Source organism: Amblyomma mixtum, chromosome 7 (assembly GCF_055824585.1).
Source record: "Amblyomma mixtum isolate Tamu chromosome 7, ASM5582458v1, whole genome shotgun sequence".
NCBI lineage: Eukaryota > Metazoa > Arthropoda > Arachnida > Ixodida > Ixodidae > Amblyomma > Amblyomma mixtum.
In genome coordinates this window covers 94931781-94953454 of record NC_143018.1, presented here as the reverse complement: position 1 = coordinate 94953454, position 21674 = coordinate 94931781, and the positions used below count along the sequence as shown (strand labels likewise).

At 52.5% G+C, this 21674-nt stretch overlaps 1 protein-coding gene across 3 annotated transcripts in view; it reads right to left on the bottom strand.

Annotated features, from left to right (window-relative positions):
• LOC149336897 (uncharacterized) overlaps window positions 1-21674 on the bottom strand; it is a 66373-nt gene that overhangs the window by 24976 nt on the left and 19723 nt on the right. For all 3 annotated transcript variants that reach the window (XM_089553187.1, XM_089553186.1, XM_089553188.1), the window contains 3 exons: window positions 19417-19479; window positions 5361-5421; window positions 1526-1655 (listed from right to left, as the gene is read on the bottom strand). In XM_089553187.1, coding sequence (XP_089409313.1) covers window positions 1526-1655; window positions 5361-5421; window positions 19417-19479 — 254 coding nt within the window. The remainder of the gene's footprint in view (window positions 1-1525; window positions 1656-5360; window positions 5422-19416; window positions 19480-21674) is intronic.

Below are 21674 nucleotides of genomic sequence, written 5' to 3'. Positions count from 1 at the left end.
AGGGACTCTCATGGCAATTCACCCACTGGTTGAGCGGACGACTACAACACTCTACGACACACCACTACCACTATTAAGGGAGTAATTACTCATTGGCATCCACCCAAGCGCAGCCATACGGCTACAAAGGAAAGCTATACAGCTTTCTCAGAAACTTCGTAGTTAAAGAAAAATTCGTCCTGGTCCGGGGTTCGAACCCGGAACCACCGCCACACCGGAGCAGTCGCTCTACCAATTGAGCTAACCGGGACGGCAAGCTTATGGTAGGGCGAGAGCGAATTGATCAGTAACTCGAAGTGGGAAGAGTGTTGGTCAAGTGTTTTAGGGGAATCCCCCAAGGTGGAGTAGATTTGTAATAAGGGAGTAATTACTCATTGGCATCCACCCAAGCGCAGCCATACGGCTTCTTTAACTACGAAGTTTCTGAGAAAGCTGTATAGCTTTCCTTTGTAGCCGTATGGCTGCGCTTGGGTGGATGCCAATGAGTAATTACTCCCTTATTACAAATCTACTCCACCTTGGGGGATTCCCCTAAAACACTTGACCAACACTCTTCCCACTTCGAGTTACTGATCAATTCGCTCTCGCCCTACCATAAGCTTGCCGTCCCGGTTAGCTCAATTGGTAGAGCGACTGCTCCGGTGTGGCGGTGGTTCCGGGTTCGAACCCCGGACCAGGACGAATTTTTCTTTAACTACGAAGTTTCTGAGAAAGCTGTATAGCTTTCCTTTGTAGCCGTATGGCTGCGCTTGGGTGGATGCCAATGAGTAATTACTCCCTTATTACAAATCTACTCCACCTTGGGGGATTCCCCTAAAACACTTGACCAACACTCTTCCCACTTCGAGTTACTGATCAATTCGCTCTCGCCCTACCATAAGCTTGCCGTCCCGGTTAGCTCAATTGGTAGAGCGACTGCTCCGGTGTGGCGGTGGTTCCGGGTTCGAACCCCGGACCAGGACGAATTTTTCTTTAACTACAAAGTTTCTGAGAAAGCTGTATAGCTTTCCTTTGTAGCCGTATGGCTGCGCTTGGGTGGATGCCAATGAGTAATTACTCCCTTATTACAAATCTACTCCACCTTGGGGGATTCCCCTAAAACACTTGACCAACACTCTTCCCACTTCGAGTTACTGATCAATTCGCTCTCGCCCTACCATAAGCTTGCCGTCCCGGTTAGCTCAATTGGTAGAGCGACTGCTCCGGTGTGGCGGTGGTTCTGGGTTCGAACCCCGGACCAGGACGAATTTTTCTTTAACTACGAAGTTTCTGAGAAAGCTGTATAGCTTTCCTTTGTAGCCGTATGGCTGCGCTTGGGTGGATGCCAATGAGTAATTACTCCCTTATTACAAATCTACTCCACATTGGGGGATTCCCCTAAAACACTTGACCAACACTACCACTATTGCTACTACTACTACGACGACGACGACTCAAAACCCAGGAAGGGGCGCTTAACAGCTCTCGCTCTAAATGTGCCGTCCTTGCACTCAACGTGGAAAGGGCGCGCAGCGGAGCCACTTACTTAGTGTAAGAGCCGACGACAATGACCGTGGCATTCCAGGAGTGGCACTGTGGCTGAATTTCACCGCTCTCGTCATAACTTCCTCCGTGCACGCTGGCCTCCTCCCTGACCCTTACTTCGCCACCACTACCTGGAAAAATAAGGCATGCAGGTTCACACTGAGCTCTTGCAAAAGACCAGAAAGAAAAATACCCCCGAGAGACTTCATATCACTTTATCCTGTTCCTGTGCCCTCTTCTTAGCGGTGCTCTAACATTGCAAATCTGTATAAAATGAAAGAAGGAGCCTCAATTAGGAGAGTTGCTGTGCAAGCAGGCGTTGCTTCTTTCTTGCCTCCTGAAAGCTGAAAAATTCACGTGCACGAACCGGCAGTGCCAGGTTATCACTTTTCTGCACAGATGAAGATCGCGTGTTATCCGATGCTGGTCAATAAAACTTTATTTTATGCCACAGCATTTCTTAAGTTTGCATTACCACACCCATTTAAACGTGCCAGGAGTATCAACGGTCGCTCCCACCGAATTTGCCTTTTTTGTTTTGCTTACTGTTTCTTAATTATCTGTCCAAATTGCTATGATGAAACCCTTGCATTGAAGTGTCTTGCATGGCCTCTCAGTTTTTAGAGCAAGAATGCAGCGATTCGCTGCGTGCAACTGTACAGCTATGTTTATGTCCTAGCAGCTCATTCCCTGACCCTAACTGCGCATTACCTGCATCAGTAAAGCGAATAATCTCTGGCATCTGCTACACGCATAGGAATTCCAGGGCATCTAAGTCCCTCTACAATGATACTAAACAGTTTAACAAGAAATCCAAGCCAACTGCAATCCAATTGGTTGCGATTCACTCTAAATGTGTTCACTGCGGTAACAATCACTTGTTTCAATGCGACTGCAGTAACAGTGGCACCTCTGGAAAATTCCGCCTTTATCTGTATGAAGACCCGGTGAGTGAATCCTTCACCCTCAAGAAGTGCAACCCACCACCTTGTTCCCTATTACACCTTCGTAGATAGGGGAATGCCCTTCAGCCAACACATGCGATTCACTTCCCCATCCCCCCTCCCCCAACGTCACCCTCCAGAAGCTCCATCCACCACCATCATCATTAACATCGGCGTGACTATGCCTACTGCAGGGCAAAGACCTTTCCGATGCCTCTCCAATTAACCCTTCCCTACCCATGGTCACCACTGCCCATTCGCCTAAATATACCTTTAGAAGCGACACCCACACTCTAAACAAGAATACACCTGTATGGGAGTAAAGAGGTTGTAAGCCGTCCTCTAGCACACTCCCTTTTTATAAAAAAGAGTGGATTAGAGGACAGGCCCCTCCCTTTTTATTCCTTTCTGTTTAGATTGCGTCACCAACTCCCCCTACCTCCACCCTCAACATGCCCCTACCCAAAAGAAGCCCACACAGGAGCGGAAGGAAAAAATGCCCAGGCTTAGCTTGGTTAAGCCAAGAATGTGTTGCATATTGCGCGGTCTTTTTGCGCGAGGTATTGCTTGGCGGCACTCGATTTTCTGAGCAGCTTTTCTTCCGCGACCTATGCATGAATGGATAGGAGCGCCCCCTTTGAAACGGGGCGGTGGCAACCGCCACCATGCTCAGCCATCTTTATTTTGTTTTTTTTTCCTTTTTTTCCTTTTTTTCTTTCCTTTTTCTTTTTTTCACTGGTTTGGTGACGTCACGTCATCACGTGAAGTGACGTCACCAGACCACGTGACGTCACGTCACGTGGTTTGGTGGCTGCCCGGCCGCGCCCAAGGGCTGAACTGAGTGATTGCAATATGCTACGCATAAAAGCGACTGCGAAATCCAATTTAAGGACGCAATGGTAGAGACATCTGCCCTCCACGAGCCCTACCAAAAACATGTCAACCCACCCATAAAAGCATTTGTTCGCGTAAAGTCAATCATCAAGGGGAAATCCTACTGCCAACGCAGCTCTCTCTCGATCATCTTCTCAATTTTTTTTTACTTGATATTCTCTTCAAGTTGTTTTGGTCACTTGTACTTATTGAGTCGGTTTTTGCCTGGCATGCTTTATACAGCGTTCCAGCTCGGTTTTCATCACCCCTGTTATAATCTACAGAATCTATGACCCCACCTGTTGCTCGCTTCCTATGGCACATGGCTTGGGTAAGAAACCTGCGTCTATATATCCGGTCATTATGAGCTTGAACAGCCACCCTCCCTTCTGGCGGATCATCGATCTTCGAGTGACCGAAATACGCCTCGTGCATCAAAGCCAACTCCAGCTGCTAGGTTACAGCTTTGGCACAGCCCGTTTTCCACACAACTTGCCCCAGAAGAACTGACAACGAGGTCGGTAAAATCATGTACCAATCAGAAGACCGGTGGATACGCGGCGGCACTGTGGTTAAGCACCTTTCGCATTTTTTATGCATGAATAGGAACGATAAAAACAACTGGAATGCCACAGAAACCATAACGAACCGCAATTAGGCCTAATGAAAGATGCTCTGAAACCGAGAGCATTGCAAGCACTGAAGTGCAGGTAACGCCTCTGCTAATAAAAAAAAAAACTTACGCCATTTTGACAACTAGCCCTTCCATCTTCCAGACCCCGAGGTCAGAACTAGACAGCAATTCTACTTGAACACACCGCTGCAGTGCACAGGTAACCACTAGATATGATGCCAGAAATCGACTTTAGCAGTACGAGCATTTCACTGTTTTCCATATTGCTTTCCTATTCAATGCGTCTTTGAATTTGATTTCGCCGTGGGCTTCTCTTAGGTGGCAGTGGGCGGTGGGCTATGAGAGAAGTACTTTGGTTTGGACTGGTATGTTCGCAGCCATGTTTGAAACAGAAAGGCGCGAATTAGACGAGTACAAGAGTGAATATAAAGCAACAGGACTGGCGCCAACTATCAACTCGGGTTTATTGCACCACACTGCAGCACTCGCAATTCTCGCGTGTTTCTGCCATCTTCTCAAATTTTAATCGCATATTCGTTCACTTTGACACCCAGAGCGTCTCTCGAAGTTCTAAAGTTCTTTTGCTCCTTTGTCCCGAGTTCCCGTTGGTCATTTTGTTTTCCATTGTCGCTTGTTTTGTTATCCAAAGAGTACTGTTTTATTTGCACCGTTTTTTCCACGTTCCTGTTGGCCATTTTAGTTTTAGTTTTCTATTGTCACTTGTCTTGTTTTTTTTATGCAAGAAGCTCAGAAATTTAAAAAATGTGTGTCGTGTTTCCCTTTGACACGTGCTTCTGCTTCGTGAGGGAGCTTTCACGATAGGTGCTTTTTCGGTTTCTTAAGTGACGGGTGTATTGTACTGAGGTGTTTTCCTCCGCGTCACCTCGCTCGCCTGTAGTCTGTATGCCGATTGTGGATGATAGTTTTTGTTGTTGAGTGCTTTCCTTATGTTTGGCTTCCGTGATACGGCTGAGTGCTGCGTATAAATGCAGGGTGTAGTGCAATAAACCTGAGTTGATAGTTGGCACCTGTACTGTTGCTTTAGGTTCCTTGGCCGCGCTTTTCCTGTTCCAAACAGGGTTAAGGGAGGCTGTTAGATGGGAGATTTATTGTTACCAGTGGGCGCGCTCACCGGAGGGTGCTTTCTTCATCCACTCCAACCTTCTAGGGGCGTTGGAAGGTGGAAGTTTCACAAGCACACACCGAACGCAACTTTTTCACCGAAACAGTACTATACTGCTAACGCAATAAACAGAACACAAAGGAATGAAGGAGAATACCAACAATGCACTAAGTAAAATCACATCACGGACATCATCGTCCAAGCTCTATATTAAAACTTGCACACCCTATAGCACAGGATTGTTTGAACCTGTCACACGCACCTGACTCTGCCTTGATTTCTGCAGGCCACTGGGATGTGTAATTAGCTGTGGCTGACAGCACCTGGGCAGATAAGGAAAGCAATAAACCGACAATTGGGACTAGTTGGTATAGCATTTTTTTGCAGTGGATAGCGCTATCATTATTATTATCATTATTATCTGCAGAAACGCACAACTTTCAAACTTTGTGCTACTTCTCCTTCAACTCTTAAGTGTAAATCATGCAGTTCTGGCAATAATACCACGTTATCTTGCCCTCATTTCCTCGTAAATCCGGAGAATTCGCGCGGTCATTCATTCGGACGAAACTGAACTCACAGACGTTAATTCGGTCTGCATCCCGGTGGAGCGCCGCGTCGAGGTAGGGTTAAAACTGCAAGAGATCGTTCAAGTAGCCCTCCTTAAGCCTAAAATATGGTGTAGGTTTGCCCACGAACCTCTGGCGTGCGCACAACGGTAGGCATGACGACGATCCAGGGGCATCATTGTCGAAAATTAGTCGTCTGCACAGTTCGGTTCGTTTTTCTGCTTCGCGGCCGCCCGTGGCAACGGTGGCCGTCTAAGCGTTTATTCGCACTCTATGAACATCTTGCGCGAAATAATGAAATTACATTGCAAATACGAATATGTTAGACAGCTGCAGTGGCAGAGCCGACACGTGCTGCTGGCTGAAAAGCGCCATGTTTGAGCCCTGGACCTGCCCCTGCCTGCTCTACACGGCCTTCACAACCGATATTTTCCGACAAAGCACGTTTCATTCTGGTGAAGGGGCAGGATTGCATCTCGGAGCGGCGCAACCAGACCCTCGCTACCACCCTGCCATCGGACGCCAACCAGTCAGCCAGCCGGCTCTTCGCCGGTGCCCGTTGCCTGCCATGGTGCGCTCCGCCAGCGCTAACCTGCCGACTTCAGCGGCACGGACGACCACGACGTGGAAACCTGGCTGTCCTCCGACGTACGGCTGAGCGCTCATAACCGATGGCACGACAGCATGAAGTTCATTAATGCAATCGTCTACTCAACCGGTGTAGACAACTTCTGGTACAAGAACCACGAGTCGGACTTCATGACCTGGTCCGCCTTCAAGACTAGCTTCTCCGACATCTTAGGCCGCTCATCTGTGCGCAAACTTTGCGCCGACCAGATCTTCGCGTTCCAGCCCAGCTGAGTTGTGAAACCTTCACCAGCTATACTGAAGATGTCCTCGACCACTGCAAGCGCATCAACGTGTCCATGACGAAGGCTCATAAAATCCAGAATGTGCTCAAAGGCATCGAGGACGACGCTTTTAATATGCTTGTGGCCAAGAACCCCACCTCCGCCACCGATATTTGCAACCTCTAGCAGCGCTAAGATGAGCTGCGCCAACAGTGCGTTTTCACTCGGCAACCCTCTGCGCAGACAGGCACTAGCCTGGCCGTGACGACGAACGACAGCTCGCTCCTGCTCCAGATAAAGCAGCTTGTATGTGAAGAGGTTGCTCGGCAACTGTCGCTTCTTATCGCTGCCCGGAGTCCATCTAACCTATCTTCGACCCTCCAGTACGTGATCCGAGGCCCTGCCATCGGTTTTCTCCCAGCCTTACGTTGCAGCACCGCCTACCTGAGCCCAAGCCATCAGGCAACCCCACCAAGAAGCGTTTGATTCGTTTCTGCCTCCACCGCGGTCGACCGCATTTACTCCTGCACGGCTGCCAACTCAACGTTTCCGCTAACAGCGGACAACCTGCCTAATCGTTATGCCTGCAGCACTGCCGGCCACGTGATGAGTCACTGCGGCCGCTGAGTTGTGCCCCTGCTGCCGATCGAGACCCTCGAGCCCACACCTACACCCATCCCCGGTCTTTTCATTGTACTTCGCCTACCGAGACTTTCCACTCACAGATCGATGCCCGTCTGTTCGCCGCCGTTCCCCATCTCCGCGTCGCAGCTCGGTTTCCCCGATGTGTCGTCGTCCCACACCGCCATCGGAAAACTGCAGTGATTGCAGTTCCGGAAGCAAGAACAGCGTGTTCGTCGACAAGCTGAAGGCCTCGACTTTCTCCATCGAATATGATCCAGGTTTCTGTGGAGGGCACCAATGTTCTTTCCTTGTTAACACCGGCGCTGCTGTATCTGTCTTCAGCAGGAAACTGTGCCGCCAGCTACAAAACATGACGACGGCATTGTATGGGTTTTCGTTTCGCGCCGCTAATTCACAACTTATCGCGCCTTTGGGCGCATGGTCCGGGGCACTGCTGAGGAAGCTCTGTACAACACTGAATTCAAGTCCTTCGGCGCCGAAATCTTAGGCTCGGACTTTCTCTCCCAACATCAGGCCGTCATCGACTACACTCGTGCCGAAGTCGAGCTTCTTCCCTTCGGTAAACTCCTGGCGGGCGCTACCACAACCACCTGCGCCGAACAAACAGTGGCTGATGACGTCACGATCCAACCGTGTTCTGCCGTGCAGGTCTCTGTTAACTGCGACTCTGCTTCCGGTGGTCGTGTAATCTTCATCCCGTCCGATGCCGTCACGTCTAGCCACTGTCTACCCCTGCCGTTGCCGTGCTTACTGTCGCAGCTGGCTGCAGCGCCTTGCCCGTCGCGAACCAATCATGTGCCTTTTTTCTCTCCTTCGCGGCGAATGCCTGGGATGCATCCAACCTTTCGCCTTCGTTGTCGTCTACAACACTTACAAGGATGACTCCTGCTCCCTCCCGACGGCTTCACTTACTCCTTGACCTTCTTCTACTAACCCCCCTGCAGTGGACGTCTTCACACGCTCAATCGACGGCAATTTTACGCCACCGGAAAAGACCAAGCTTCTGGGTCTGTTCCACCATTTTCTTTCCCATTCGAGTTTTCCCACCACCGTTTGGGCAGCCAGCCCATCGGTTGTTACCCATCGGATCAACACTGGCACCTATTAGGCGTTGCGCCAGCGACCATATTGCCACGTATCATTGTAGTGTTTGTTTGTTCACGCTCAAGGCTGCAGGAAAGGGTTATTATCACTTGTTCGTGACGCGAGAAGCGACCAGACTAATCTTGATTGATTGCAGCCATGAAAGGCTGCATCTAGGTTTTTCCAGATTACTGTAGGTGATCTTGTCCTGTTATCTGGAAGTTTCCTTGCCGGCTTTAAATTGAGCGATGCCGCGAGCGGCGGACATTCGTAGTTCGACGACCGCCGAGCACGCTTGTTGCTGCCCGAGCTCGTCCAGACCCAGCGAAGAGTTTTTCAGCGCTGGCTTGCTGAGAAGTTTTGAGAAGTGCAGGCGGGCCTCGGATCCACTGCGACCCCGAGGTTCCGCAACCAGCCTCCCAGCCCAGGCGCCGTGCCTTTGCCGGTGCTCGGGCAACTTCGAGACCTTCAAGCAGCAGCACAGTCGGCCACCCGTGACGTCATGGGAGGCCCGGGACCTGCTGCCCCTCCGGTGTACCGTGCGCCGCCCCCAAAGGCGCACTGTTTCCAGTTTACAGTTACTTCCGACGCGACTGCTGACGACATCGTCGACGGCATCGAGTCGGTTGTCGGCCCGAAAGGGCTAGAGAGCCTCCAGCACCATGGAGGCATGAAGTTCTGCGTCGCCATGGCCTCGGCTGCGGCGGCGGAGAAGATGCTCGTGGAAGGCGCCTTCAAAGTGAACGGCACTTCCGTCCCAGTAGCCTGCGTGGGTCCTGCCGTGGTCCACGTGACGGCTTTTCGTGTGCCGCTGTTCGTGGGAGACGCGGCGCTGGCGCCGGCACTGAGCTCCTACGGCAAGGTGCTTGACATCACCCATCCCGTCCTCAAGGGCCGTCGTCACGTCGGCAACGGGACGCGCGTGGTCCGGATCGAGATGAAGCAGGCGGTGCCGAACTTCTTGACCGTCCAGGGCCACCGCGTCATGTTTGACTACCGAGGCGTCCGGAAGGTGTGTTCCCGCTGCGGGCAGGACAGCCACATCGGCGCGGCGTGTCGAACGCCGCGGTGCGCTCGCTGCGAGGTGTTCGGCCACGACACGGCCGGATGCGGAGCGGCTTGCAGGCGCTGCGGTGGAAGCCACGCCACAGCGGACTGCCTGCGACCACGGTCCTATGCGGCGGCCGCCGCATCGAGAAAGGAACCGAGCAAGGACAACGTGGTCGCAGAAACGCGGAGCACACCAACTGTCCGGACGCCTGTTGCCGACGCGGACCCTACGACCAGCAGCCCGAGGGAGCCCGAGCCCACTCCCGCGACGGAGGTGCCCGTGAAGGAGCAGCTCGAGGGGACGCCTTCAAACGAGGTGGAGCCGTTCGGTGCTGTTTTCGCGGAACCCTTGCCGCCGCTACCCCGCACAGCTTCCTTCAACACCGAGAGCAGCAGCGGCGATGAGTCGAGCGTGGCGTCGGGCGACCTGGTGGACGTACCGGACAAAGTCACGCCGCTTCGCCTGACAGGCGACTTGACGTGCGGCCAGGTGTCAGGAACGACGACTCCTGGAGGTGCGGACGACGCGCGCTTCCCGTCACCAGCCAGCCACACCCTCCCATCGGCGACCCTGGCGTCGGCATCGGCTTCAGCTGCGAGCGTCGCCAAGACCACGCAGCAACCGGTGAGCGAGGCCACAAGCGCCGACGGCCCCGAAAACATGGACTTTTCCCGACCAGACTTCAAACGTGCCCACCCCCAATCATCGGAATCCGAAGGGACGGTTAACGAACGTTCTAGCAAAAAAAGTGCCGCGCGCGCCAAGCGCCGCCCATGGCAGCGCTCTTTAGGTTGTATGCTATGCCGTCGGTGCTCTTGGCAGTCATGGCGGTTGTGCATCTCCTCTCCCTGAATGTTCGGGGATTTCAATCCGTAGACAGACAGAAAGAGGTGATGCACTTAGCCAGGGCTAGGGGCGTCGACATCCTGTTTTTACAGGAATGCAACTTCCGTACTTCACTTGATGTGCTGAATTTCACCACCCGGTTTTCTGTTTTTGCTTATTTTTCGTTGACTGATTTTCATATGTGCGGTGTTGGTGTCGTTTTTGTAAACCCCTGCCTGCGCGCGGGTGCTCATTGCACTTTCGGGCTGGACGGCCGCACTCTTGCGGTCGACTTCACACTAAACCAGCGGCGGGTACGTGCGTTGGTTGTATATGCGCCAGCACGGCAGACTAGTAGTTCTGATTTTTTTGAGCGCCTCGACTCATTCCTCCTTGATCCCTACCCCACTTTTATCGTCGGTGACTTCAATTGTGTACTTAACATCGACCGCGACGTCCGCGGACAGGGTCACGGTCGCCGTTATTGCGGTGCCCCCGCGCTCCGCGATCTCGTGACTCAGTTCCGCTTGTCTGACGCGTGGGTGCAGCTTCACGGGGATGCCTTTGGAGCGACGTTTGAGAGAGCACAGTCAGCGAGTCGGATAGACAAATTCTATTTTCCACCAGAGCTCGCTTCTTTTGTCGTTAGCTGCGAAGTTCTCGCGTTCCCTGCAGGCACGCCGGTGATTTCCGATCACCACCCCTTGTCAGTCAGGCTCGACTTTGGTGAGGACACCCCACGTACTGTTACGTGGCGCATGGACACGAGCCTACTGGCGGACCCGGAAAGCATGGCGTCACTGCGTACGGCGTTGGCAGCATCGTGCAAGAGCTTCGTTGTGACTGATTCATGGGACACACTCAAGGCTCGTTGGCAGGCAACTCTGGTGGCGGCCGGTCAAGACTGCAGACGCCGGGTAACTCATGCACTGAATGACACCCACAAGCGCATCCGTATAGTGCAAAGGGGAGCACCCTTAACCTTTGCCATGAGCGATTACCTGAGTCTACTTAAAGCACGTTACCACGTGTTGCTCTGCCAGTCATCACGGGCAGCTAGTCGTGCACACCAGCTCGGGCGGCCGGTATCAGACCCGGCTGTGCTACGACACGTACGCGCAGGCACGGCAGAGGAATTCGCTCCCGCTACTGTGCCTTTCGTGACACTCCCAGACGGCACCCAAAGCAAAACCACGGCCGATATCTGCACGATCTTCGCAAGCCACTTTTCGAACCTGTTCTCTACGGACAGTTGGCTACATCTTCAAGATGGTTATGACGGGCTTCTACAAAGTTTTTTTGGAAACTTGCCACGAGTAGCTGAAGAGTTGCATGAAAACCTTTGCGCACCAGCCACAAGCCAAGAGCTGCACGCCATCCTGCAGAGTATGAATGCAGCCTCTGCCCCCGGTCCAGACGGCATTCCAACAAGTTTTTATTCAAACTTTTTTTACGAGATCCAAGGAGCGCTCCTGAAGATGGTCAACGGCTTCCTCGCGGATGGGTTACGTCCAAACTCTTTCCGCGAATGTCGCATCATACTCATTCCGAAAGCGGGCGGTGACCCCTCCGACCCGCAAGCATGGCGGCCCATAAGCCTCTTAAACGCAGATTACAAAATAGTCACATCTTTACTGAACACAAGAATGCGGACGATCCTACCTCACCTAATCCACCGGGCTCAAACCAGCAGCGTCCCTGACCGCTCTGTGTTTGATGCATTGGCACTCACTAGAGACCTGTTCACATTTGCCAGCAGGACGGGCTTCAGCGGGTGCTTTGTTTCACTAGACCAGGCGAAAGCATTCGATCGGGTGGAACACTCGTATCTGTTCGGGGTCCTTGAAGCCTTCGGATTCCCTCCGCAAATTGTCAGCAGGCTGCGCTTACTTTACGCAGACCTGAATGCTCGTCTCTCCGTAAACGGCCACCAGAGCGCTCCCTTCTCAGTCACCAGGGGCATAAGGCAAGGATGCCCTCTCTCCCCAACATTCTTCGTGTTGTGCCTGGATCCACTCATCCGGCGCATTAACGACAGCCCATCCATACGCGGCTTCCCTCTGCCTGGCCAGGGCCAAATCAAGGTATCGGCCTACGCCGATGACGTGTCGCTTTTCCTCAAGGACGAGGATAGCTACGCCGCTTTTTCGCGGCTGTTTCTCGAGTACAGCGAGATATCTGGGGCCCTATTGAACAGGGGAAAAAGCAAGGCACTAAGGTTTGGCACCTTCACACCGAACCTTGCGGGCGAGGTGGAGTGGGTGCAGGGAGTGAAAGTCCTGGGAGTAGTATTCCTCGCCAGCGGAGAAGTAGCCCGCGAAACCTGGACTAACCTCCGCACGAACGCTGAGAAACGCCTCTCGGTGGCGTCAACTTTCCGCCTTTCAATGGCAGAGCGCTGCTATATAGTTAAGTCCACAATCCTAGCCGCATGTTTTTTTGTCGCCCGCGTCGCAAACCCACCGCGCACGTTTACGCGCAGGCTAACCTCGGCCTGTGGCTCTTTCGTTTGGGCGGGCAAAACCGAACTTGTGTCACGAATGTTCATGCGCCTTCCATCGTGCATGGGTGGGTTTGGTATACCTTGTATCCGCACCATGTGCAATGTGCTCGCCTTGCGAGAAGTACGAGATCTTGTACGCAACCCAGACTATCCCGGGAGAACACTCCTCACATATTTTCTGGGTACAGCGCGTAACGTGTTTTTTTTTCACAACACGTGGTTGGCCCTACAGCCGAGCAGCCGCCGGCATTTTTCGTTAATGTGCGTCGCACACTGACGTCGTTGACTGCCAGCGCGCCCGATCTGGATGTTGATGAAACCCCGCCCTCCAGAATGTGTGAAGCACTAACGGTCGCTGCGCTGACCCGCGAACAACTCCAGAAAACGAGACGTGCACGCTGGCGCCAACTGACCTCAGCTACGCTTCCTGCAGATGTCAGGGACTTCGGCTGGTTGCGAGGATGGCGGGTCCTGCCCACAAGAGACCGCCTTGCGGCGTGGGGCGTGGCGCCCTCCGCCCGATGCCCGCAGTGCGGTCTGCTTGAAACTTTGCAGCACGCAATGTTTGAGTGTGTAGTTGCGCGCACCTTTTGGACATTAGTGTCACGCATGTTTTTAACCCGCCTGGAAGCGCGCACTAGTTCTCCCGAAGTGTTTCAAAATATGCTCTTGTGTGTCGGCATGTTCGTTTTGTGGCGGCAGCGTGGAGTGGCATCCTTAAATGGGCGTCCGCAAAGAATAATGTTCCCAATGTTGCAGCGCCTGCGCACGCGCCTCTTTGAACAAGCATGCATGGACGCTCTGTCAATGAACGAGGCTGAGTTCTTGCGCAAATGGTCGACATACTTTATCGTCCTGCGCGGCGGTCGAGTATCGGCATTTTTACTGCATTACTGACGTGCTCAGTGCTGCGTCACTGCGCATGTGCTTGACTGATCAGAGAATTAAGTTCATCTGTTTTGTTTTGTATTTTCTATGTTAAAACAGAAAAAATAAACTTCTCTTTCTACGCCGCCACCGAGTGATTCAGTTCTTTTGCGGGCGCAACTCAACCCAAATAAAGAGCTTCGTTTGCAAGTCTTTCTGGTGTCTTCCTGACCGCTGGACTGCCGTCACTACAACGTGACATCTGGTGAAGGTGCTGGGTAGCCTTCTGTGTACCGGACACCCCCAGCAAGTCGTGACGCCAACCCTCTGAGTCATTCACCGGAGGACCTGACTCCAGTACACCGCGCAAGCCGACGTCTGCTAGGCGACGCACCTGAGTTCGGGACTCTGCCGGACCCTACCCGGAAGAGAAAGCAAGTAGCAACGTCCACCATAAGCTTGCCCCAGACGACCACTCCAATCATTCTGCAGTAGCCCCGGGTGCCACCAACCTTCGACGCTTCGCCTGGCGCCGACCCCGAAGCCATGAAATTTAGGTACGTCTTCTTCGCCCTGGAGAAACCAGCAAGAGTCTGGTTCGAGAATGAGGAAGCCAACCTTGCGGACTGGGAAACGTTCAAGGAGCGGCTTCTGAAGACTTTCACAAACGTTGTGAGAAAGGAGAGAGCCCAGCAGCTGCTACAGTCTCGCATTCAACAGCCAAACGAGACCGTTGCTGTGTGCACCGAGGAAATGAAGCGTCTCTTCCGGCGAGCCGACGCGAGCATGAAGGAAGAAGAGAAAGTGAAGTTGCTTATGCGGGGAGTTAACACTCTTTGCCGGCCTCGTCCGCAACCCACCAAAAACCGTCGCGGAATTCGTAGAAGAGGCATCCACGATGGAAAAAACACTTGATGCCCGAGCCCGCCAGTATGACCGCCAGTGGTGCGTTTTCTCAGCAAACTGCCTGGACACCGCTAACAACGATAACCTGCGGTAGGTTATCCGTCAAGTTGTGCGAGAGGAGCTCCGACGATTGCTGCCAACGGGAACGCAGCCGCAGCTTTCAGCGCTCACCGACATCATCCGGGACGAGGCACAGCGATTCCTTCTCATCAGCATCGAATGTGCGACGAACCCGGCTTGCCAAGCACCGCATTGTCAAAGACGAACACGCCCGACCACTGCGACAGAGCCCCTACCGCGTATCTCCGCTAGAACGCCAAGCTATCCGCAAGCAAGTTGAGGAAATGCTTCGTGACGACGTCATACAGCCATCGAGGAGCCCCTGGGCAGCACCGGTCGTCCTAGTGAAAAAGAAAGACGGCACCCTTCGCTTTTGCGTCGATTACCGCCGCCTGAACAACATTACGAAGAAGGATGTCTACCCCCTCCCCCGCATCGACGATACACTGGACCGGCTGTGCAACGCTAAGTACTTCTCATCGATGGACCTGAAGAGCGGCTACTGGCAAATTGAAGTCGACGAAAGAGATCGCGAGAAGACTGCGTTCATCACGCCAGACGGGCTCTTCGAGTTCAAGGTGATGCCATTCGGCCTCTGCTCTGCCCCAGCGACGTTCCAGCGAGTAATGGATAAGGTTCTCGCAGGCTTGAAGTGGCAGATTTGCCTAGTCCACTTAGATGACGTTGTTGTCTTCTCATGAAGCTTTGAAGACCACCTCAGAAGGCTTCGGATAGTGCTGGAAACAATCAAGTCTTCAGGACTAACATTGAAACCAGAGAAGTGCCACTTCGCCTACGAGGAGCTGCTGTTCCTTGGTCACGTCGTAAGCAAGGATGGAGTTCGCCCAGACCCTCACAAGATGGCTTCGATCGCCGAGTTTCCACAGCCTAATGACAAGAAAGCTATACGCAGATTCATTGGATTGTGCGCTTACTACCGGCGATTCGTCAAGAACTTTTCGCGCATCGCTGAGCCTTTGACCCAACTCTCGCAGACATGCAGACATGCTCTCCAGACACGCAGACTTGCTCTCCATGTACATCGACGCCGAACACAAGACGTGGGACTCCATTCTGCCCTACGTGATCTTCGCTTATAATACTGTCGTCCAGGAGACAACAAGGTTTACCCCATTCCAGCTGGTATACGGCAGGAAGCCCACGGCAACACTCGACGCAATGCTCCCGCACGTTTCTGACGAAGACAACCTCGACGTCGCCGCCTACCTTCATCGCGCCGAGGAAGCCCGAAGACTTGCGCGGCTTCGCATTCAAGACCAACAGCACACCGACGCCCGACGCTACAATCTGCACCGACGAGACACGCATTACAAGCCAGGTGATCGGGTTTGGATATGGACGCCAGTTCGACGCCGTGGATTGAGCGAAAAGTTGCTGCGACGCTACTTTGGCCCGTACAGGGTTGGAAGGGGGGTAATGCCACGTATCATTGTAGTGTATGTTCGTTCACGCTCAAGGCTGCACGAAAGGGTTGTTATCACTTTTGTTCGTGACGCGAGAAGCGACCAGACTAATATCCATTGATCGCAGCCATGAAAGGCTGCATCTAGGTTTTTCCAGATTACTGTAGATGATCTTGTCCTGTTATCTGGAAGTGTCCTTGCCGGCTTTAAATTGAGCGATGCCGCGAGCGGCGGATATTCGTAGTTCGACCATTGACGAGCACGCTTGTTGCTTACGCCGCCACCGGGTGATTCAGTTCTTTTGCGGGCGCAAGTCAGCCCAAATAAAGAGCTTCGTTTGCAAGTCTTTCTGGTGTCTTCCTGACCGCTGGACTGCCGTCACTACAACGTGACAATATCGTTTCTCAGCAGTCGAACGTCAAGTCATCGACGAACAGGTGAACGACATGCTGCCGTCATACAACCATCGCACAGTTCCGGGGCCTCCCCGGTCGTCCTTGTCACCAAGAAAGACGGCTCTGTCCGCTTTTGCGTTGACTACCGGTGCATCATCAAAATTACCCGCAAAGACGTCCATGTCCTGCCCCGCACTGATGACGCCCTTGACTGTTTGCAAGCAGCTGAATTCTTTTTATCTTTACTCCTACGGTCTGGGTATTCGCAAGTCCTAATGGGCGACGCTGACCGCTCCAAGACACCTGTTATGACGCCTGACGAGCTGTACGAATTCAACGTCATGCCTTTCGAACTATGTAGTGCCCTGACACTTTTGAGTGCATGATAGTTGGCGCTCTCATCTCGTGCCGCGTGTCGGCTCCGCCGTTGCAACTGCTGAGCATCTTCCTCTTTAGTGCATAAAATATTGTACCACATCAGACAAATACACTGAGCAGTGACATTTTATACTAGTTTTAACATAATCAAGGCACAATAAATCAATACTTGTTCCGCAGTATTTGTGCACTACATCGTGCACACGTCTGTCACTTTATCACAGAGTAAAAGAAAATGAAGCCGAACTGGGACCAGATCCCACTGCGGTTCCGTTTGGGAACCAGTTCCTTTCACCTCTTCTCGTTGGCCGACCGTCGTCAAGTCTGGCGAGACGGAAAACTTCCGGAGGCAGCTCCGCGTTTTTCGTCTACGTCACGGGGCGTGGCCACGGCTCGGAAAGGAACCGTTCCGCCTGTCGGCACAGGAGGGGGGGAAATCCGACTGTGTGGCCAGCCCGTGCCCCCCCCCCCCCCCCCCCGCCACCAAATACGGACCGGTGCGGTTTCGGCTGCTAGGTTTTGTTTTGGTGAGCGGTGAGTGGAGCCGCCGGAACCCACTCTTGGGGTTGCGAATCCCCAGGAAAGGTTCAGCAGACTTTCCGCGACATTGTGAGCGTGTCGCGCCCACGATGCCCGTTGCCTGTGTGGGAGGGCAGGTCCGAGAAGGGAGACGGACTGGGCACGTGGAATCCGGCTCAAAAGCAGAACTGGCGAATAGAACGACTTTGTGCTTTTGGCGTGGTCGCCCCGGTAACGCGGTCGGGACTTTGTCGTTTTGCCGTTGGTGCTTGCGCCTCGGTAGACGCGGTTCCGACTTAGCTGTTTTGCCGAGCGACGAGATCGCCCAGGTAGACGAGGTCGTTCCAAAATTCGCAAAATTGAAAGTCACACGGTTCCCTCTCGGTACGAGGGCGTACCACCCAGCCGCGGACGCGTTGGTTTCCGATCACGAAGAGCTCGGTGCCTCGCGGGGGCATGCGGCTGGGCGAACCAAGCTTAGGTTTTGGGGGAGTCGCCTTTGGCCTGAAAGCACGAAAAGAGATGGAGTAAGTAGCAGCAAACTCCGAGGCCAGTAAGCTCCGAAACGTGGGAAAGCCCGGCGGCTATCTGAGTAACGGTTAGTAGACTGGCGAAATCGCAGCGAGCATCAAGCTCCTAAATACCTCGACGGGCTCAGTAAAGCCTGCTTCGCATTGGGTTGATGGGGCCCGTGCAGATATACCTTGTGGTAGCACGTGATGATAGCCGCGGACATCAACTGAGACTTCAACCATGACAGTGTGGGGGAATGGATTGGAGTTTCACATACCATGCCAGGGGCGTTCGTTGGGGACCCGAACGCCGCGAAAACCGTGAAAGGATGGCTGTTGCGTGTGCGAGTACTGCTGGAGTAAGAGCCGAAGTACCGAACGAGTGCTGCGAAATATCCGTCTCTTAGTACTGTGGGATGGTCGGGGGGGGGGGGGGGGGGGGGGGCGGAACCTGGCTTGGGGGAGGGGATCCTAGTCGAGCCCCGGTAGGATTTTCCCTGTCTCGGACGGTCGGAGATCGCCGGCAAAACGTTCTCTGTGGTGTGGGAGTACGCTCGACGCCGAGGGCCCACAATTGGTGCACTGAGTGCTCGCCCTTGAAGGAGGCCTGAAAAGGAACTCAGGATCAAATCAAACCAAATCTGGTCAAAATCCCTGCTGTCCCCAATCCCACCTAAATCCCATAACCCAACCCAACTTCCAATTTCCCATCCACTTACCCATCCCTTCCGCTACTTCCCAGGGGAGATCAGGGGAGTCTCCCCGGGCCCGCTCCCCTGGTTGTGGGTCGCTACAGTAGCATTTTCCCTTTTATTTTATTTTTTCACCCACGGGTGGCAAAAATATATTTTGTCTACGGGCCTATTCGTTTATTTTCCAATTGGGTTAAGCCTGTTGTGCGTAAGCGGTGCAGGCAGGGGTATATTATTTTTATTTCCTTTTGTTGCCCCAACCTAACAAATGCCGGCACAGGAACCGCGGCGAGTAGGTCCTCTTCGCGGGAACCGCTGATCACTTTACCGCTGCCGATAGCACACAGAGGTGCGCGCGCGCGCGCGCATGCGACACCATCCACCGACATGAAGGAGAAACGTCAAAATAGTTGTTTACTGCACTCTCTTGCACGTATTGCGACTTCTAATTAAATAATATGTATTACTATTTATTTGTTATATTTGATTTCTTTTTAAAACAGACCAATATTTTAGTGTACGGCCTCCGAAACATCCAGGCAGTCGTGGGCTGTGCTCTCGAGAGGTCGGGCGCTCGCCGATTGGCCGTTGGCTTTCCCTTCTTTCTCCCCACGTAGTTCGCTGTCGTCATCTTTACGTCACTCCGTAAAGGAACGGTTCGGAGACGGAGCCGAAGTAGGATCTGGCCCCTGTTGTATACAAGTCGCAAGCACTTAATTATCGTTCACCTGTACATATTTTTTTTTCAGATGCCAAGTTCAGGAGCAGGCTTTGTAGCATTATTCGCGGCCGTAGAGCTGCGCTCAGGCAGATGGCAACGAGTAGTTCAAATTTACTGAATTTAGCGAGTTTTGTCCGAATGCAATGCACCAACCCTATTCCCGTTTCAAGTTCTTGATCTGTTCGGCCTCGCCACATTTTGCGTAATTGTTAGCTTAGTTGGCATAGCCACCCTCGACTTCATCAGCAATTAACAGATATCAGGAAGCTTGAAATGGCAGCGAAAGTTGAGCCCTAAAGTAAAAAAGAGCCTCTCACCACAGCGCAGTACTTTCCAGGGAGAAGTCCATGAGCAGGAAATTCCAGGCTCTCGTTCTCATCCTGCAAAGTGGTATTCCGACGCATTAGTGTATGCCATAGTTTTTTGAAGCGAAAAGCTTCATTAGGCTCGTCAACACCGCGCTTCGCGTGGGCCACCCCTGGGCGCCACCGCGGCGCGCCCTTTCTTCTCCTCGCCACCCCCTCCGTTCTCCTTCTCGCCTCCGGTTTACCCTTCGCCGCTGCCGCGCGGTCTCCGCCGCCGTCCCAAGAGGAGAAGGTTCTTTCGCAAGGCCCCTGGCAAGGCGTTGCGATAACGCGTGAGCGGCGGCCACCGTTTGCCCTTCCGTTGCAGCCGCGTGTTTACCACAGTTACTACGCATGCGGAAGGAGGGCTAATAACGCGCTTGCCTACACCGTTATCGTGGTGCTCCCAGTGCATTGCGCGCGAACTGCGACAGTCATGACGTCAAACAAAGCATAACTGCAGCTTTTCGCTTGTATATTCAGGCTTAACCAGAGCTAAGCCACTGCCAATTTTTTTATCAAACGCGGGTTAATTATATCATAGTTGAAACGAAGAGGAAGAAATGAACTTGGGCAGGACATGTAATGTGAAGACAATATCACCGCTGGCCCTTAAGGATAACGGAGTGGATTCCAAGAGAAGGCAAACGTAGCTGGGGGCGGCAGAAAGTTTGTTGGGTGGAATGAGATTAAGAAGTTCGCGGGGATACGGGGGCCGCAGCTGGCAAAGGGCAAGGTTAATTGGAAAAACGTGGGAGTGTCATTTGCCCTGTTGTTGGCGTAGTCAGGCTGGTGATAATGATGATTAAATAAATAAAATATTGACGAGACTAGGATTTTAACCCATGGCGGTGTGAACATATCAGCTTCGTTGGCCACTACACGAGAGCACTATGCTATCGCCGCAGTTTTATTTTTCTTTATTGCATGGAAATAGTGCCACAAAGAAAAATGTTATCATGCTTACGCCACTTTGGTGCGGGGAGTATATGCTGCCCTGCCAGAGCAGCCGAGCTGGCTACCCTATCTGGATGCATGTGTGTGCCTCCAAGACTTTTCATGTTTTGGAAGATGGGGTCATGCAGGGGTACGGTGGTAAGCTATCGCGGCAGTCGATCATGCCTCGCGTTAAACTGCATCATACTCTCGCGCTGTGCATTGCACATCGTCGTCTCCATCAACTTCCATTTGCATCACAAGCAGATCAGATCAACTTAACCTCGGTCAAACCTTAACCTAAGTCTAATATCGTCGCCAAACGTGCCGAAGACCCAGCAAAGCAAAACTATGAGACAATCCCACTAAACACTTGCTTTCTTACGTCTACCCGGGTTATTTTTTTTTTTATTCCAATCTCCGAACGCCAACCCCGAGCCCGAGCGGTTTTTTTTTTTTTTGGTCGTGCGGCTCGTGTCGTTTCGTCTTCCTCACTCTCTCGCGTCTTCCAGGGATGGCGCTGCTTCACCGGCATAAAAGCACTAGATAGAGTTAAAACTCGATTTAACGAAGTGAAGGGCAACCACTAATTAGTTCGTTAAATCGGGAAATTCGCAAAATCGAGGAAGGTACTTCCGTGCCCTTCGAAATTTGAAACTGCAAAGTAGCGGCACTTAAAAGCTGCTGGCATTGTCTTCGCCGGCAGCCCGCGCCTGCGCGTATGAAAAGTCCACGAAAGTAGTCCGAATCGCTTGTGCGTGAAAACGCCATCTGGTAGAACGGGTTCGACGCGAAGGTGGGAAGCATTGCCTACTGCCGAGTCATTTGTTCTGTGCAGCTGCGGAGCTTGCAGCCCCGTCAAAACAAAATAAGGACCTTGAGTTCGGCTCCTACATGTTACTACTGGCTCACTAGCAACAAGCTGCGAGACATCGTGGACAAATGAAGTCACAAATCACTTTTTTTACTAATTTATTCCCGGAAAAACTTCGTTAAATCGGGTTTAGTGGTCGTTTGTTTTGTTATATCGGGTTATTCAACATACGGAGCCCAATGGGCACTTGTCAGGAAATCAAATGTTCTTTTGTTAGATAGAAAATTTCGTAAAATTCGATTTCGTGAGATCGAGTTTTAACTGTCATTTTTCTGCCAATTGAAGTAAAACTTACACACTGCCTCCGGTTAGTTTTTTTTTTTTTCAGTGAATGTATTGCCAATTTGGTACAGAGAACAGGAGTGTGTTTCCAATATAGCTACTTTCAGCTTCGCATCCGAGATTATTTTTCTAGTCAGGC